Consider the following 15,708-nt stretch of genomic DNA (forward strand, 5'->3'; position numbering starts at 1 on the left):
TATTATCGGTTTTAGCAAAGAGGCCCTGAACCTAAACAAGACCACATTGTACTACTGCATAAACAGCCTGTCCTTTCTGTGATACCCCAAACGTGAAATAGGAACTGTATTAATTACTGTACACAACATAATGCCAAAGCCCCCCCACAAATGCTGCAACACCGGAGGATGGATCAGAATCAGGGGACATGGAGTTGTTTTTGCTATCTTTGGTGCGTGAGTAGAATCTGTGTGGGCTTGATTTAAGTCCAGTTTGTAACATGCACATTGATTTCCGCACTGGCAGCATTTCCACAACCGTGTCATCGGAGGGGGGGGGGGGTGTCATCTCATGGAGTCCATGCTGATCATGAGCAAATGAGGGGAGGGGAGGTGGAGGCAGCAGGGATCTCGGCAGTGGCTTTGGTTGCTGCAGGGTGTGTGGGTGTGGGAGTCCAGGTGGTCAATGGGGAGTCCAGACAGAGTCGTAGCAGTGTTGGTGGTGGTGGTGGTGGTGAGGGGGTTTATGATCGTTTCCTTCTTCCTTCCAGGTTCCTGAAGTTGGATGGCCTGATCTTCATCTCAGCAAACTCGATGGAGTGCTCGTGGCCTTTCCAGTGGAACCAGTTGACACCCTAGATAGGAGAGATGGACACATGAAACATCAGTACTGGACACTTCTGGGAACCCTAGATTACGTCCAATGCCAACACTTCTGAATCCTAACTTTCTGATAACTATGGTATGAATAAGGTAAGGAGAACATTTTGCCTTTCTGCAAATAAACTACGTTTAACTTGTGGTTAAGCAGGATTAATGAGGAGCTAATGGCAGAACCACTTTAGACACCCATAGCAGAGGTTTTGATTTGTAGTTCAGCCTCTCATTAATCAGATCGAAGTAAATCCTGGGAGAATAATAGTTTCTCTTTGGGGATATTTCAAAAATTAAATAAAACCAGTGGATCATTTTATTCTATAGTTCGTAGCTGACTTGCCCAGTGGACTTCTGTATTGGCTGGTGAAACAGGTGACAACCCTTACAATTTGTTTTGGGGCATTTTAGGCCTTTAATTCCACAGGACAGATGAAGACATGAAAGGGGAGACAGAGGGGGGAATGACATGCAGCAAAGGGCCGCAGGTCGGAGTCAAACCCGCGGCTGCTGCGTCGAGGAGTAAACCTCTATATATGTGCTCCTGCTCTACCAACTGAGCTAACCCGGCCACTCCATTACGTTCTTAAACCAGCCTCTGGAGACTCCACCAGCTGAGTTGCAGCGACGCCATCAGCTGGTTTTGAGTCGAGCTGAGACGGGCCGGTTCAGACCGCTGAAACTTTTCTCTGTGACGTTCTAAAACAAATCTTTGGTCTAAACTGGGCTTAATAGAACTCTATCAAGGACTCTCTAAACCAGTGGTTCCCAACCTTTTTTCCTTGGCACCCCCCCACTCATGTCTAGGAAAAGCTGAGCTCCCCCCCTCCGAAACCGAAGTTGAGGTAACTCTCGAGATAGAGCCTTACTTTCTTTTTTGATACAAAGGAGTTATCAGCGCTTGTTTTATGAATGTTTCATTCATAAAATAGTGATGCCGTGGCGGCAGGAAAAACGAGGATGATAGCAGCTAGCAGCTGACCTGATGACAGCAAGGCTCCCAGGTTAAGAGGTCCCAGAGGTTTGGCCTACTAATAGCCTGCCTACAATTTTAAGCGAGAACAAAAATGTATAGTTTTTATACAGACTTTTGTACACATTATATATTCTAGTGTATTATCATAATTTGTTTAACGTGCAAATATTTTTTTTTTTACCTCAACCTCAAACCAGATAAAGACTTGCGCACCCCCTGTGATCTTTGCCGCCCCCCTGAGGAGTGAATGGACCCCAGGTTGGGAACCACTGCTCTAAACCCTCCGAAAGGCTGACCCATGAACCCATTAAGGACCCCTAGGACCCCTTCCAAACCAGCTGTACCCTCTTGAGGAGTCCTAGAATACCCTCATATCTATCATCAAGACTAATGGAACACCATCAGGGAGAACTTCTTTAGGAACCACTGTTCATAGGGCAAACGGTAACCGAGATACTGCACCTTGCTGTGACTGTTGTCTCCATATCGTCCCATGAGGTTGACGCGGTGGCAGTTCTTATACCAGAACGCTCCCTTATAGGACAGGGCACAGTTGGTGACAGCGATGTCGTTGTCGTGGTCGTAAGTGGAGAATGGACGCCCGATGGTATGTCATAGAGTCACCTGCAAAGACACACAGCAGAGGGGCCGGATAAACGCTGGTACACTTTCTCTTACATTTATGTCACAGATGAGCACGTCACATGGCCAATACACGCACAGACAAGTCTGTTCAAGTCTGTTGGAATATATTGTGATTCAGATTGTATTATATATAAATAGAGAAGAAATTCAACGTAAATAAAAGAGTAACCCTAACCAAGAAGTGTCCCCACAAATGTATTAAATCTATATCATAACAAATTCAAAGTAAATTTGATACAAATGATGTAAAAATGGACAAATCACACCTCTTCACAGAACAATCATAGGAAAAAGAATGTATTAGCTAAGATAACAGTAGACCACATATACATACATACATACTTTACTCAGTTTACCATTTCATTTTGGCACACACACATTGCACCATGACATCCAACCCTACAGAACAAATCTTATGTACAGTCCCTGATGAACCCAGAAATATCACCGGGTGGTCAGGGGTCAGCCGGGAGCACAGGGAAAAAAACCAAATGTGGATTAATCTGTCGCTGAAAGTAATCACAAACAAAGTCACAATTTCCTCCTGTTTGAGTAACTTTTGATAAAAACTACAGCGAGCAGCTGTTTTAGGAAATGACTAGGCACCAATGGGTCTGCAGGCTGCAGAAGTCAGCGCTACCTGCTGTTCCACTGTATCCTCCTACGTGGACTTTGTAGCGGGTCCGGGGTTCAGAGATGGAGAACTTGTCATACTGGGCGTAGGCTGTTTCTCCCTTATCTCTCAGGTCCACTCGCAGCTCGTACTGACCTCCAGCTGTGATCTTATGCAGGTTGGAAAGACCTGAGTGACAGAGGACATTCTATATAAGCTGGACGGACAGCAATGACAACGATCCACTGATGGCTTTGATGAGATATTATTATTATCAGATAATACATTCTTTTACATGTTTCAAGGTTTATTTATTTCATTCCATTATTCAATATGTTTCATTCAAATTATAACATAACAATTATTATAATTAAGTGGATCACTGAACCAGAACTAGTCCGGTCCAAATCAAGCCATGGAATGCAATGCCACTGAAAACATTGGATACTGAACATGTTGATGTACTATATGTCCATATCCTTGCTCTGATGATTAAATTACCCAGCCAGAATTCATCGTTCATGTCACCAAAGCCAGCTGTGTAATTCTTCCAGTTGCGGAAAAACTCCAGTTTACCACTCTGTCGTCGAAGGAACACCTGAAAGAGAAAGAAAATAGGTCACCACATCAAGTGAGCTGTATGTGAAATATATCTGACATTATGTTACACTGTTATATATAGGTTCAAAACAAAATGAGAATGTCTAAGCCAAACAAGCTTAAAAATATCATGGATATTTGTTTGACAAAAATGCTTATACATCCAAACTGAAGGGAACACAGAGGCACAGCAGAGCATAGACTCAAACAGCAGCAGAGAAATGAATCACAATTGCTGTGGACGAAGTCCACACGGAGATATACTGGTAAGAGCCAATGAGGTTTAACCATGAATCAACTAATTTAAATAGCTCACGTTACTGTATTGTGTCAACAGTTAACTTCATTTATTACATATTGTATTTGGCGTCTTCTTTATTATTATGCGGGGTGAAAATGTTCCACCAAAACAAGTTCCTTCCTGAGACTATTTAGCAGAGCCACCGTCGCTGCGTCTGGAGCTTAGCGCCGCCCAAGACCGTTGGGATTGGTTTAAAGAAATGCAACAAAAAACAACCCAGAGCGGGTTTTTTTCTCCTATCTCCCAGAATGCATCTGTGGTGTAGCAAGACCTTACTCCACAGCACTGTGGAGATAGAGCTGGCTATGCAAGTATAGCCAGTGACTTACGATCCATCCACCTCCATCAGTGCTCATGTCGCAGTAGACCTGGAGGGGCTGGCTCTCATCCCCACCCAGATAGATGGTGTACAGGTCTGATGAGGTGTCTCCATTCAGAAGGGCCTGGGAGCAGTCCTTGGGGTGTCTGTACAGTACACCAGCTACAAACACAAGCACACAACACAGGATATGATGGAATAATCAACACAGTGGACTACACACGATCTGTAACGAGGGAGAGGGGATGGGGCTGCAAAATGATCCTCATACCGTAGTCTGACTGCCCTGTGTGCAGGGTGCACAGGGATTGGCGGATCACTTTGGCTACTGTTAAAGCTGCAGGCACAGACTCACCTGGGGCCACCCAGCATGCTTTGGGGGAGAGGCAGGGTACACCCTGGACACCAGTCCATCACAAGGATAACATCATAGATAAATGAACACAAATGTCTAAATCTCAAGTCTAAATGTCAATCTACAGCATACATCCAGGACATGGTCAAACCATATACCCCAACCCGCCCACTTCGCTCTGCATCAGCCAAACTGCTTGCTGCCCCCTCACAGCGAGGGAGAACTAATCACTCAACGAAATGTTCACTGTCCTGGCTCCCAAATGCTGGAACGAGCTCCCCATCGACATCAGGATGGCCGAAAGCCTACACATCTTCCTCCGAAGGCTAAAAACACATCTCTTCTGACAAAAAAACCCTGCACTTTCATGTCTCTTTGTAGCTTTGCTTATTTAAGCTAATGTACTGGCACTTCCTACTTGTTGTCTGGAGTTTGAACCTTCACAGTTGAAAGCACTTAATTGTAAGTCGCTTTGGATAAAAGCATCAGCTAAATGACATGTAATGTAATAATGTCTTTGGACTGTGGGAGGAAAGTGAACCACCACGAACCTCCCCAGCACTAACCCAGCACATACCCAGGATCTACCCAGCACCTAACCAGGATCTACCCAGCACCTAACCAGGATCTACCCAGCACCCACCCAGGACCTACCCAGCACCCACCCAGGATCTACCCAGCACCCACCCAGGATCTACCCAGGTCAGTTACTAAAATACTAAACTCAGATAAATGCCATTAGGTTTTTTTTGTCATAGTTCAGGAGTTATGAATTTGCCCTCCCACTGCATTGTTAATAGTATTAAAAATACAGCTACTGAAATATATTTGACATATGTTGTAAGAGACTCAGAGCCCAGCAGGGCTGAGACCTGTCCAGTGTGTTTCTGAGTCCACTCACTGGTGGTGAAGACAGTAGTGATGACTCGGCTTCTCTTGGGACCAGCGATGGCCTGCAGCTTGACTGAATACTCTGTGGAGGCGCTCAGCTGAGCCATGTTATAGGAGACAGCGTTGGGACTCAGGACCACCTCCTGAAGGAGGAAACATGGTCAGAAATTGGGTTCCTAAACACATTGTAAAGATTGAATGCATTCCTAAATGTGTGGAGGTCTGGTGTCCACTCACACGGACAACGCCGTCTGCCGACTCAAAGCTGAGGATGTATCCAGTGATGTCAGCGCGAGGTGGCTTCCATGTCAGCATACCGTTCTCTGTCTGAATGTTACTGGCTGCCAGGTCCTGGGGAGCGTCCACGTCTAAAAACACAACAGCCGTTTAAATCTGTTCATATTTTACCAACATCAGTTTCTCTATCAGCTGTTTCAGCGCCTCTTTGTGATGTCATTCATGATTTAATTAAGCTGTCATTCACATATTTCTACATGACATCACTTTGGCATCATGTACTTTTGGTTCAGATTAAAATACACCTTGTAGTTACAATAACAAAAAAGCCCACTGGACTGCTTTGGTTGTATTTTTGATTTGGTTTGAATCAGTGAAGCTCAAATCAACTTCTTAGCAGGAATTCTCACCAGTGGTGAACTCAGTGGTGGTGGCTGCACTCTTGGCCAGGTCCCTCACAGCATAGACCTTCACAGTGTAGTGCGTGGCAGGCGTCAGAGAGCTCATCTCAAACTCCACTACGTTTCCTGACACGCGCTCCATCACTGGAGCCACTGCAACGACACAGAGCGCGGAGAAGCCGACTGTTAGGGAGGGAGCCGCCTGGATTGGACTGATGTCTCTGACAGATAGCACTCTTTTATTTCAGTCTGCTCATTGGTCATGTTGTCTCACTCAGATATAAGGTAATCAACATTCCTTCCTTCTCATTAGATCTTCACTGAAAGGCAGTAAAGATCATCTAATGATCATTATTTTAGCATCTCCATCATGAATCCACATTTTTTTCAACTAGTACAGTGCCTGTTCAAAATATGCCAGTTTGGAACAGGCCGATTGCTCTGCCTGTGGTATTGCTGCTTGAAGCTTTCTCCAGAACCATAGTACCCCAAAATAGAAGAACCCCAAAGCACTTAGCAACCACACTATATATCCTACTACTGACTTACTGTGTACTCCTACTTCAGAGTTAAACTTTGTACTACCACATTTACCTGACAGACGTGGCAGATTCTGAATTTATTCACAAAATATCACAATTAAAATGTGGAGTAATCGCAGACATTTGCCTCATGGACTGATGGCAGTGCACCATGTGCCACCCAATCCGGCCCGTTATGAGAGCCAATCAGATCCAATATCTACGTTAATCAACCAAGTTGTTGTGTTTGTGTGTGTGTGTGTGTGTGTGTGTGTGTGTGTGTGTCTGTCTTTGAAATATCTCATGAACCGTCCATCCAATCTACTTCACACTTGGTTCCCTGGGTACCCATCAGTTTGGAATTTGGGGCAGTTTGGACAGCGTTTTAGTGTTGTCTTTTTCATCAACGACATCGCATGTTGATATCACCACAGTCAGCGTTTAATGAGGGCAGGTCTGTCTCGTCATATAGCCTATCGTTAACGAATTTAACACTTCAACAGAGGTGTTCATTTCCAAACAGGCTTAGTGGCTTGAACTTGAACAACCGGACCCAGGGTGAGCATAGAGGGTGAGTCTGCATGAGAAGAAAAAATGCCTTTTGATTGAGTTTCCTCTAAGCGAGTGAATTTAAACAGGGCTTTTATTGTGAAGGGTAGAACATGTTTGTTTTTTTTGTTATAATTTCTTTTGGGCATTGTAGGCCTTTATTTCCACAGGACAGCTGAAGACATGAAAGGGGAGAGAGGGGGAATGACATGCAGCAAAGGGACGTCGGTCGGAATCAAACCCGCGACCGCTGCGTCGAGGAGTAAACCTCTATATATGGGTACCTGCTCTACCAACTGAGCTAACCCCGCCACAGAACGTGTGTTTTATTGAGTTTCCTCTTAGTGAAATGCTGAGTGAATTTAAGATGGACCTTTATTGTGAAGGGTAGACACTGAAGAGCCAGTGTTATGGCAGCGTTTTTTCCTCAACCTTTTGTCCGCGATCTTTTAGTTTTATTCACAGTTTAATATCCAACACTGTTCAAACTGCTCCAAATCCCCAAGTTCATTGGGTACCCAGGAAACCAAGTGTGAAGTAGATTGGATGAACGGTTCATGAGATATTTCAAAGACAGACACACACACACACACACATACACACACACACACATACAGAGGCTTCCCGATTTATTAGAGAGATAAAATTGATTTTTTATGTACGTGTGTGTGTTTATACATATATCTATAAGTATTATCTGTGTTTGATGGTGTGTTCGCGTATGTGTGCACTACATACCTGAGTCTGCACTGTAAGTGATGACGTAGCCGTCTACAGTGGCGATGGCGGGCTGCCAGAGCAGCAGAGCCTCAGTGTCTGTGATATTGACTGCAGTCAGACCACGGGGTTTATCCAGAGCTGTGACACACACACACACACACACACGCACACACACACACACATTAATCCAGTATCACAAAACTGACAAATCTAGGCAAATATTCATGTTTGTATGGAGCTTTAAGAAGATGAATGAGTGTGTGCGTGTGTGTGTGTGTGTGTGTGTGTGTGTGTGTGTGTGTGTGTGTGTGTGTGTGTGTGTGTGTTTTTGTGTGTGTGTGTGTTTTCCACATCAGTCCTACCGGTGGTGACACTGTCTGATCCAGGCTCACTCTCCCGTTGACCCTTGACAGCGACCACGGTAACCTCATAGGTGACCCCGGGGGTCAGGTTGGGCAGCACAGTCTGAGACTCCGAGCCGTCCACTGTCAGAGTCTTAGCATTACCTGGAAGTCCAAACAACAACAAGTCAAGATATCAGACGTTTGGCTGGACTTTTTTTTTTACAGTGTACCCTGATGACCACCCCACAGAATCTTGGCAGAATCTTAACTTATTTTTGTGTTATATTCATGAGTAGGCCTACAACAAATGTTGAGTCATTTTAGCAGTTGGTCTCTATTTTTGTATTTTACAGGTTTACATGTATTTTTAAGGCCAGTTAGGGCTCACAGTCTATTTTGGTCACCATCAGGTTTATAGGTCAGGTTTATAGCTGTATATTCTAAAAGTAAAATATGATGGAATGTACTTGATAGATCAAGTATTAATATCATCTTAAATGATTACCTGTTATATAAGAAACGTTTTATAACTGAAAGGATTGTGTTAACTTCATAAACCATCAGATTAATGTTGAGCCAGCTGCCTTCTCATGGAACTGTGCTCGCCACATCTGCTAATGTACTTTTATTATGATGACTCCAGGATCTTCAGAGAGTGAGGTCTGCGTGGATATAAATTGATATTTAAAAGGTGAAAACAATTCTTCATCAACTTCCTGTTCCATCTGTGTGCCAGGCTTTTGAACTTTTGTGTCATATCTTTCTCTGTTACTTAGCAACTTATAAGGGAACTTGTCATGTATGGATTAAATAGAATAGTTCAATTCAAATCGTAGAACGGTAGGCTGCATTTTCATTCCAATGGATGCTGAAGTGAAGGGGCTGAATGACATCATTTGGAGATATCCATATATAGATAAGATAATGGTAGTCATAAACTTCAAATAAAAAAAATAACATTATATTTAATTTTCTTTGTTTGCATGATGTTCTAATGATTACTTTCATTTGCTCTCACGCCTCATTCAGAAGAAGTACCTTTAACCCGTCACTAGGGGGCAGAAGCAGTCCATCGTTGGAGAAAAGAGTTTGTCCTGCAGATGATGGAGGACTGAACTGATTGATAGTCATTGATCAGCAATAATACAGCAGGGGGAATGTCCATACTGGCGATGAAGTCATTCATAAACTGGAATATACTTCCCTGGTTGGAAGATAAAACTAATAGTGCTACAGGCTAAATCTTTATGTTGTAAATGCTTAGTTTCTTGACTTGTTTTACAGTTCTGTTCAGTCTTGTTAATCAAGTGACAGTGGCCAGATGGTCCCTGTTTTGCAGGACACTGACCTCCATGAGCAGGCACATAGGTGACCCTGTAGCTGTCCACCCGAGCTCTGGGAACCACCCAGTGAACGGTGGCCGACGTGTCGGTGACATCAGAGAAGCGGAAACCCTTGGGTGGACCCACATCTGGCACAAATAAGACAGACACAGCAAGGAAGGGGCAAACACAGAGAAAGTATAACTTTAGTTGATATGTTATGTGCTTTTTAAGACTGGCGAGGACAGGGAAACAGAACATACGGTATGTCTGTCACCTCGGCCAATACATTTACATTTATTAGTGGCTCTGCTTCAGAATTAACAGAAGACAAGAAAAGACACACATGAATAACATGTTATTGTAGCCAAGGCAGATCCACCACTGAAAGGCACGCGTTAAGAAGTGAAAGAGAGTATGTAAGAGAGAGCGAGGTAGACAGACAAAAGGGGCCTGGGGAGGCCCGGCTCACGGTGGGACCCTTCCTGGCTAACAGCGAGCCACAGTATCTCGCGTGACAGACCTGAGGAGATTAACTTGCCCCCATTTCATGGCAACACAAAAGTGAAACATGCGCCACGCAACCCAAGAGTAAAGCCTTACCCCCAGGGAGTACAGGGGACACACACCCGTTCTATGTGACACAGACAATCCCCACCCCCCCCAAAGCACACTTTACAAAGAGCGACCCGGACACATGGGGCCAGGCAGTCAAGGACAACATTTGGGAGGACAACCGGACAGAGACAACACAATCAAAGAAGCGGAGTAAAGAGCTTAAAGAGCTGAGTACATTTCCTTGAAATATGACATTTCAAAGCCTTTCTGATAGTTTTGGGTTGAAGCTGTTTGGCTCATATGTGCAGATATTCAGCATCTTTAAATTAGACCTTGTTATTTATCCACAATTATATTAATTTAAGGTTGGGTTAACATTCAGACCATCATGGGATACTTATGTGATCTCTGATATTGCTGTAAACCAATCAGAGTATCAAGGCTAATTCAAGGCATAACACGCTAACTATCATCATTAAAACGGCTTATTTTTAAATAAAACCCCTTTTTTTCAGCTTTAAGCTTGTTCTTAGAAATCAGAAAATACCACTGTTAACAGGTTAGTAGCCAAAACGTCAGAGCACAGGTGTTAATGATCATGTTTTCATGCTGTTACCATAGAAGACAAAAGTGACAAGATACGACATCACTACACATTGACCACGCTGACAAGACCAGTGCAGAGTTTCAGTTCACAGCTCTGATTTCTCTTTTCCCTCCCTTCACCGTGTACCTGTTCTCACCCACTCCATTACAGACTTGGAGCTTCTTCCCAAAATGAGCCCAAAGATTTCGATTTTGTACTCGGTGTCCTCGGTGAGATCTGTGATAGCTGTGCTCCGCTCCTCGCCACCCAGAACCAGCTCTCTTGGTTGGCCTGGGCCATCGGCCTGGCTGACCATTATGACAAAGGTGTCGAAGGCTTCCTCTTCAGCCGTCCAGGCCAGGCTAAAGCTCTCAGGGGTGAGGTCAGAGACGAGGAGAGCCTCCATCTCCGGTTCGGCCTCTGAGTGACAGGGGAAAGTCAGTGTGCTTTGACATTTGAGGAATATGGCAGCGAAAAAGAGTGTATCAGTGTAAATGCCAGTGTTGGTTACATAAAAAGCTCAGCATCAGAACTGGAGTTTGCACAGTGGAAAAAGAAGAGTTTTACAGCAATCTGGTGAAAAACACACAAGGGAGAAAAACTTCAGGTTGTTGAGCCTCAACTGGCCTTTCAAAGCCACGATGGTTAGTAAGATGGAAAACTGATAGAGATAAAATTGTTGTTAAACAATGCATTAGTGACCTAGGGCTGCCACTTTTTATTCCAAATTTAAACTACTGTTTGAACATGGGAAAAATATTCCCCATCCAATTTTTAACAGTCTCCTTGAATGAAAAGATCAGAGTGTTTAAGACAAGAAGGCTGAAGCTTGGACTCCAGCAGGGGCGTTCCTATGTCTGTCTAACTCAGCCCAGTGAACTGAGCTATTATTGTCCTCTACTCTAACTGTTCTTTATGGATAATCACCAAACCATCTGAGAAGTAACGTGAGCATTGAAGCATGAAATTGTAAGGCAGTGGAGGCACCACTGATAACGGTAACAACTTTAAAGGCACTGCGAAATAAATAGGTGTGTCTCTGCAAAATATTTTGTTCTAAAAGATCAACTACTACTATCACTCACCTTCTTCAAATTCATTCAAACTTAATTTTTTTGAAATAGTAACAGCCCTGGTCTGATGAATCTTATTCTAAGTAAAAAGGCTTTGTCAAACTACAGCTGCTTCTCTTAGAAAAGTGCAGTGCAGTAGCCTACAGTGCAAAAGCTAGTAGTTAAGTAGTCATTAACAGCAGCTAATAATGGCAGTGATAGGAAGAGAGGTTGCGAGACAACAGGAGTCTACAGCTGCTGGTGAAAAAGCTGTGTCTCTGCAGATCATGAGTCGGCCGAAGCTAATTAGCTGGAGAAACTTCCGGTAGCAGCACAGATGGATCCACGGACCAGACAGAGCTTTTAAAAGCAGCCGGGATGGAAGCAGATATAAGTGAGCTCAGGAAAGCCGCGATAAAGCCCAGCACCACTGATCATTAAAACACTAGACCAAATGCGAGGGTCTCAGGGGTCCTTGAACTAGCCTGAAACCCCTTTTTATTGTGAGGAAAAAGGCATGAGGCATTTGTTGCGAGAAGAAGTGGTGGAAATGAGAAGCAGAGCAGACAAATCCCAGGGAGCTGTCACTCTTCATTAGCCGCCGGGCGGCTTCAGCTGGTCAGTGGAAGAGAGGGAGGGCCACATCCATCAGCTAACATGTGCTAGCTTGCTACTGTTTTCCCCCTCGCACCACCACCCCTTCTACCCCTCAACTCCATATCCCTTCACACCCTCAAGACCTGAGGGAACACAATCCCCGCTCACAAAAGGCAGCCTGTTATTGGAGGAGGTCTGCGCCGGCGCCAGCTAACCTGCTGAAAAGGGGGTCTGCAAGCGAAAGCCCAGAGCTGGTTCCAGTCTCGCCTGATAACTTTACAAGAGCAGCTTGTGGTGTTACGAATCACAACCGAGCGGAGCTTGTTCTGGGAGCCTTCCACATCTCTTTGTGGTTCCATCAATCATTTGTTGTATAAAACCCAAGTTTCCTCACTCCCTTTTCAGAGGACTTTATTTCCCCCACAACGTCTACCTCCAGTCGACCAACGATGACCACCGTGCATCACATAATCAAATTAGTCAGCGCTTGTATTCACTAGTTGGAATGTTTTATGGATTAAGAGATGCTAATGAAAAATGTTAAGATGGTTTCACCAGCCATTAGCATGCAGACAATGGGCCGTGTTGAGCGCATGCCATATTCTGCGTGGCCCCAGAAGCCCCTGGCACCCTAGCACCAGAGCCCAGGGGCAGTGGCAGCATGAGAATGAAGACTTGAGGGAACTGGGGATGCATACAGAAGAGAGGCCTCACACAAAGTGACAAAAGCGCCTCAGGGTTTTTTTTGTCCTCTGTCAGTCCTCCCATCTTTCTTCCACTTGACTGATCCTCGTCAGTGAAATGCTGAAGGATATTGTCGGAATAGATGCCGACATAAAAAAAAAAGAAGCTTATTTTTGACATCTAAATAGTTTTATAGGGTGACGGTAAGGGTGTTTTGCTTTATTTGTGAAGGTGCTCAGAGGCCATTACAAGGCGTCATTAGCAGATTTTGGTTTCACTGTTTACAGCCCACTCTTTAGGCACATACTGTAATCCACAGCATGTTAACCATGGGTAATGACTGTGATTGGTGTGGTGGGTGGGGAACTAGAGCACCTGTTGTGCCCCAGTTTCACAGCACTCTGACCTTTTTTATAAGTTCCTGCCTGTTCACATGACAGACCAGGTGCTGCTGTAGGCTGGACTCGTCCCAACAGGCAGACTGACAGCTTAAAGGTGGGTCAAAAACGTATCTGCAGCTGGGCTCATATAGACTGAATGGGTTTTGTGTTGTTGAGTGTTAGCCCATTTTCCTGCATCAAAGGAAGGGATACGTGCATGATGGATGGCTGATGAGGCGGTGTTGTTAGGGGATTTGGATTGTGAACTTGGCTGAATGGATGTTAACCCAGTGAAGAATATCTTCCACCACAAAAACTGGAAGATTCTCTTTATACAAACAAAATTGGAGCAGAGTTAGATGGACAAAACCAGCCTCCATCCCTACAAGTGCACAAAGATTTGTCAAATTTAGATCTCTGGGATCACAAAAAAATGGCTCAGTTAATCCTTTTGCTTCCTGTTATTTCGCTGCATCACTTTTTCGAGAATATTCTTGAAATCATTTAATATCTGTTATAGCCAATGAAAGTCATTAAGACATGAAAATTGATAGCGCTAATTGAAGTCTGACAGTGTACAACCAAACATCAACAAGTGTTTCTGTAACACCTATTAGAGTCAATGTAATGTCAAAGAGAACCACACCAGAGCTGAATAGACAAACATCTTCAACGGCAAGTATCTGCTCCTTAGAAAGTCCACATGGAAAAACAGTGGTTAATGCACTGTTGGCAGAAGAAGAAGAAGGAAGCAAAGGAAAGAGCGAGCCCCAGCGTTGATACCTGTGATGGTGTCTGCAAAGACCGGGTCTAAGAGGGCCCCCCTGAACACCCCGTACAGACTGGCCCTGTACCAGGTGGTGGAGGAGAGGCCAGAGATGGCCAGGCTGCGAGCATCGGCGGGCACCGTGTGGTTTTGCCACTCAGCGCCCGTCTCTGCATCGGTAACCTCGATCAGAAAGGCCTCCAATGCCCCGTCCTCAGCAGACCAGGACAGGAGGAAGCTGTCCCACGATACGTCGCTGACGGTGACGTTGGTCACCACAGGCTTCTCCTCCTCTGGGTGATGACAAACACATCAACATAGAGTTACAGGACTGGGACAGACATACAGAATGAGGACAAAAGGTTAGACCAACACAGGTTTGTCACAGCCAATCCTGGACTGTTTTGGACTGAAACTATATTTAAACAGCAGATTTTAAATGTTCAAAAATCCAGAATTGGCTCCATATGTCGGTCTAACCTTACAACACACAAAGATACACATTCTTGTGTTCCATTTCTTGGTGACAGCAGTGTACTAACAAACAAGGACAGTGGATGAGCCCTCCTTGACAATATCAGCTGCAAAAAAGGGTCAGACATTGATGAAGAGCTCTCATTTGTATTTCAATCAATTAATTTTGCTGTCAAGACAAAAGGCCTTCACTTTGTCTGTAGTGGAAATAAGGGAAGGCCAGAGGGAAAACCCAGCCTCATTACCAGTGGCTGCCTATACCCATCTCCTCTGTATTACCATATAATGGGAAGACTTAAAGATAGAAAGCAGCAGGCAGACATGCTGATGCAGCTTGTTTGCATTAATGGCTGTGAATGAGCCATTAACATTTGAAGGTGCAGCGTAGCCCGACCGGTATGGCAGAAGCACGTGGCCCACGCACTACTACGTTACTGGGGCAAAGCACGGGGCGGCCAGCGCCCGCCTCTGGAAGGGGAGGGTGCAATCGCTCAGAGAGGAGAGTGGAAAGAGATGGTGCAGGTAAACATAAAGGCTGCCATTATCCTCTCCTCACTGTGTGGCAGAGTGTAGACAATAGTAGTGTGATGGGGGGATGGGGGGATGGGGGAGGGTGGGTTATAAGAGCTCATATGGAGAATGAGGTGCATTTACTGTGTGATAGTCTGATGAGTTCCTGGCCCTATAGTGTGGGGAGGATTTGAGTCAGCGTTGTGTTCACGGCTGCAGTAAAAAGACAGTGCTGTACAGCAACACTATAAACAATATATACACATGCGATACATGCTTTATAACACGCTATCATGTAGTTGTAAGCACATATAAGTGCATATGTATTTGTCACCTCATGTGCACACCCATAAGTGAAGGCTGCTGCAAAGACATAATCAACGACAATATAGGAAAACATTGTCTGCATATGAGAAGGTATATTTGCTCGCACATACTGTAAATTAATAAAGACTTAAAAACAACTACATTATACTGTGTTATAAACCATGTATTCATGTTTTTTACATATAAATGCTAAATAGGGTCTTTAGCCTTAAGACAAAAAACTATTTGGCTAAAAGGATTTTAAGAAGTTCTGAGCTACACATTGGGGAAAGTAAAGGGAGACATTCTTGTTAAAGAAGCTAGCTGAAATAATTTTAGCTAGCTAAAAGCAAGCAAAAGTTCCTTTT

General features: G+C 44.4%; 1 protein-coding gene across 1 annotated transcript in view; it reads right to left on the reverse strand.

Annotated features, from left to right (window-relative positions):
- Positions 1–495: 495 nt before the first annotated feature.
- tnc (tenascin C) overlaps positions 496–15,708 on the reverse strand; it is an 83,700-nt gene continuing 68,487 nt past the window's right edge. The window contains 14 exon segments of the mRNA XM_039804414.1: positions 496–614; positions 2,072–2,213; positions 2,215–2,233; positions 2,895–3,056; positions 3,369–3,465; positions 4,098–4,249; positions 5,344–5,476; positions 5,571–5,701; positions 5,981–6,124; positions 7,780–7,899; positions 8,124–8,267; positions 9,454–9,576; positions 10,719–10,991; positions 14,068–14,343. Of these exon segments, the coding sequence (XP_039660348.1) occupies positions 504–614; positions 2,072–2,213; positions 2,215–2,233; positions 2,895–3,056; positions 3,369–3,465; positions 4,098–4,249; positions 5,344–5,476; positions 5,571–5,701; positions 5,981–6,124; positions 7,780–7,899; positions 8,124–8,267; positions 9,454–9,576; positions 10,719–10,991; positions 14,068–14,343 (2,027 nt within the window). The 3' untranslated portion in view covers positions 496–503.

The sequence above is a fragment of the Perca fluviatilis genome, chromosome 6, assembly GCF_010015445.1.
Source record: "Perca fluviatilis chromosome 6, GENO_Pfluv_1.0, whole genome shotgun sequence".
In the NCBI taxonomy this organism is placed as follows: Eukaryota; Metazoa; Chordata; class Actinopteri; order Perciformes; family Percidae; genus Perca; species Perca fluviatilis.